The sequence below is a fragment of the Halyomorpha halys genome, unplaced genomic scaffold (assembly GCF_000696795.3).
Source record: "Halyomorpha halys isolate HHAL.00 unplaced genomic scaffold, Hhal_1.1 Scaffold159.1, whole genome shotgun sequence".
NCBI lineage: Eukaryota > Metazoa > Arthropoda > Insecta > Hemiptera > Pentatomidae > Halyomorpha > Halyomorpha halys.
This window is the reverse complement of record NW_027109188.1, coordinates 363,286-367,367: the sequence shown is the minus strand read 5'-3', so window position 1 is coordinate 367,367 and position 4,082 is coordinate 363,286. Positions and strand designations below refer to the sequence as shown.

Here is a 4,082-nt window from a genome sequence, read left to right as displayed (position 1 = left end):
TGGGTTGGAATGTCAGCTGTGAAAACTGTATAAAGGATAGAACCAAGGAATATTAGGAATTAATAATCCAAAGTATTAAAGAATTATATGAATAACTAAAGAAGAAAACAAAAATATGTTCTGGGATATTTTATTAGTTCAATTTTCCAAAGTAAAATAATATTATATTAAAATACATAAGTTAAAGGTAAATATAATTGTGTCAGTGCCTGATATTTGTGTTTTATTCTCGAACCATATCATTGAAGGGTTAATTAATTAATAAAATATTACTCCACTTTATAAAATTTATTAATCGATTTATATAGTAAAGACCTCATCATCGTGTACAGCCACCCTTCTCTGAGGATTGTATTCATGTCGAGGCACAGGAGAAGCTGACTTCGAGATATTTGTTGGTTCCTCTGCAAGGATCGCCCAACCAGGAGCTGGCTGAAGATATGTCGCAATCTCTTCGGCCGGTACATCTGTAAAAAATACATCGGATGAGTCCTTAATAAGTTAAACATAGTTTAATGTATATAGTTATTTAAAAATTATTAGTTATTCTGACCTTTGATTTTTGAATTTATTTAGGTTTATTCACAACAAGCTTTACGAGCAAACTAACAGATCATTCAGCTTCATGTGTGAGGCAATAGGAGGAAGTAAGAGACTCTAAGTAGGGCGTTATTTCGAAACAAAATAGAAGAGGTTATTTTGATATTTAGGAATTTTATTCAAGGAATAGATTTTATTTGGTTAAATTATACAAGAATATAGGTTCATGCCTATATAAACATGATTAATTCATATTTAAAACCACTAAATAGAGTCCACTCTATAAAAATCCAAAATCAGATATTTATAAAAATAACAAACACTGCTTAATTATGCTAATAATTATAAATAAACCGAATTTAGTTTACTCCCGACTGCGATGTTTAAATAAGTGGTATGATTAGGAAACTTTATAAAAATATTCTTAATTTAAAAACAATTTTGATCCTTTATTTCTCTCAACTTATATTCCTTACAATTTTTCCAACGTTTCGGCCCTCTTATCTTTTACAACTTGTTTTAAAATAACTTATTTTTTAGAAGTTGTAGAAGATAAGTGAAGGGAGGAAGAAAAGTGTTGTGTAAAAAAGGTTTTAAATCTAAGAAAACATTTTTTAGAAAAAGTTAGTAAATGGGACAAAGGCAATTAGCCTGCAGTTTTAACATTTTGAAAAAGAAATGACATCAATATTGAAGGTAGTATCCTTGAGAATGGCCTGAGGGCCGAAATGTAGGAAAAATTGTAATGAATAAAAGTTGAGAGAAATAAAGGATCAAAATTGTTTTTAAATAAAGAATAAACTAAACCACTCTCAAACAAGCATATATAAAATTTATAAAAATATTTTGGAAAGTAGTAAATTAAAGGTAATATTTTCTTGAACTACTAGAAGTTGTAAACAAAAAAAAAACCTTTCGAAATTTTGGGGAAATCTTAATATTTCACCTCTCCTTCTGACCCAATTCACAAACGCGCTTGGCTCTGGTGATCGCTTACACTTAGAAATATTTGGGACGGTGCAGACAAGGAAACAATCGAGAGAGGAATGGACTGGATTAGACGCGGCCAGCGTGTTGTGACCTCTGGATCAGGATTTGTAGACGCACGAAGTTTTATAAAAAACGTTTAGGAAAGAATTAAATTAAAGGGAAGATTTCCATGACCTACCATAAATTGGATGAATCTTTCAAAAATGTTTCGGTCAATTTTAAATTTTTTTCATTTCCTCCTCACCCTATAACTTTACCAGTTAGGACGCTGAAAGAAGAGCAGAAGGTAAAAATATTTTAGAAAGTAGTATATTAAAGGGAATATATTCTTGAACTACTAGAACATGTTGAAAAAAACCTCTATAAAATGTGACTGTCAGTCACAAATCTGCAGGTTTTGCAGAAAAAATGATGAGACCACTTATCACATCATTTGTGGTGCACTGGCCAGGATATGATTCCTCACCTTTGAACGAGATCGTAACTTTGATCCTAAACATTAAGAGGGTTGATCCGTATACGATATCCAAAGTCGCGATGGCATCTGGCTTGGAACAGAGGAAAGAACGGCGTACAATAGACCCAAAGTGATCGCGTTACACTTAGAAATATTTGGGATAGTGCAGACAAGGAAACAATCAACGAGAGAGGTACAGTGTTGTGACCTCTGGATCAGGATTTGTAGACGCATGATTAAGACGAAGTTTTATAAAAAAACGTTTAGGAAAGAATTAAATTAAAGGGAAGATTTCCATGATCTACCATAAATTGGATGAATCATTCAAAAATGTTTCGGTCAATTTTTTTTTTTTTCATTTCTTCCTCACCCTATATCTTTACCAGTTAGGACGCTGAAAGAAGAGCAGAAGGTAAAAATATTTTAGAAAGTAGTATATTAAAGGGAATATATTCTTGAACTACTAGAACATGTTGAAAAAAACCTTTCGAAATTTTAATATTTCATCTCTCCTTCACATCCAATTCAGAAACGCTCCTGGCTCTACCTGTAAGGTAAAGTAGATAACTAACAGCTGACTCACCTGTTCCTGACATCTTGAAGGACACTGGAGGAGGAGCAGGTCTGGTGGACACTCTCATCCTGCCCGAGGTAGGGGCAGGTGTTGGGGTTCTTCCGTCCGTAGAAGGCCTCGTGGATTTGGATGCCACTACCTTGAGGGCAGCTCAGTCTCTTCTGGTCGTCTCTGCAAGCTGTCACTTCTCTGATAACTGGAACAAGACTCTTACTTTCAAATATCATTTTGATTCACTTAAAATTTTATAAAATGTACTGTATAGTTTATGAATTTATGTATTACTTTTGAACAGTAAGGTGATATTCTAAAAACTTTACTTATAAATAATGAACTAAGTAGAGAATGTGGCTAAAATTGAAAAAAACGAAGACAATCTCTCATTCCACTAAAAACTCGATTTAGTGGCGGTCCAATATCACTTCTGAAACAGGGAATAGGAGACTTAAGATTAACGGCTTGAAACCCGGTTTGGACTGCCTTCTAATATTTTTTATGTTATTAATTTTAATGGTAATTGCGTTAAATATAATCTTATTTAACGTAGTTTTAATGCTTAAAATAATAGAATACTTAAAATGTTGAATATTATCTGGCCAACCCGCCCCAAAAAAAACCCAAAAGCAACGGTCTAATATCACTTTTGAAGCATTTACTTAAAACAACACTATAGTTTTAAGATAGCTAAATCGAGCAATATGTGAACGTGGCAAAAATCAAAAAAAGAAAAAAACATATCATATAAAATTAGAAAAGAGATTTAATATCATTTAAAATTTTCATCACTAATTGAAAAAAAGAGAAACAGGCTAATGTTAATGTTGATCTTTAATTTTTATTTTTAGGAAACAATAATCATTATATCAGAAACAATTATTGTTTTATTGGTATCAATCTAGTATAAGAACTATTTTTTCAAATATTAATTAAAAAATTTACTAAGTTATTGAAAATTCCATTTATTAAGTTTTGAATTCAGTCTCTAATTTTAATGGTAAACATTTTTGGTATTCTATATATGTATATATAGTTGACCGTAAAAATTCATATATAAGAAGATGGTCAGGGTTGCGTTCAAAAGTGAAACAAAAATAGTTTACAACTATTTATTTTTCGACGTTTCGCCCCACTTTGCAGGGCTTCATCAGTGCTAAAAATGATACAAAATGATACAATGATAAGAATAAAAATACAAAGATAAGATACAATGAAAAGAATAAAAAACAAGATGCAAGCTGCAACCCCCCCACTCCTCCGCGCTTCCGCTTCAATGTTTCTGTCAGTTCAACTTATTCATTTGGACAGATATGTTGTCCTATATGGCTCTCTGCTCATTTATTATCATTTTATATCATTATTATTATTTAATTTTTATTTTTATTATTCTTTCATGACGTTTATTTTATCTCTGTATATTTATACATCAACTCCTCCAGCTAAAAAAGATCACATCCTTCCAGAATACCCTTCTTTTATTAGACAACTGATAATGGAAAAACGAAGAGCTCGAAAACGATGGCA

At 31.7% G+C, this 4,082-nt stretch overlaps 1 protein-coding gene across 1 annotated transcript in view; it reads right to left on the bottom strand.

Moving 5' to 3' along the window:
- Positions 1-273: 273 nt before the first annotated feature.
- Positions 274-4,082, bottom strand: part of LOC106678787 (D-galactoside-specific lectin) — an 11,904-nt gene continuing 8,095 nt past the window's right edge. Inside the window, exons 2-3 of the mRNA XM_014417538.2 lie at positions 2,571-2,757; positions 274-467 (exon numbers count right to left, since the gene is read on the bottom strand). Of these exons, the coding sequence (XP_014273024.1) occupies positions 356-467; positions 2,571-2,757 (299 nt within the window). The 3' untranslated portion in view covers positions 274-355. The remainder of the gene's footprint in view (positions 468-2,570; positions 2,758-4,082) is intronic.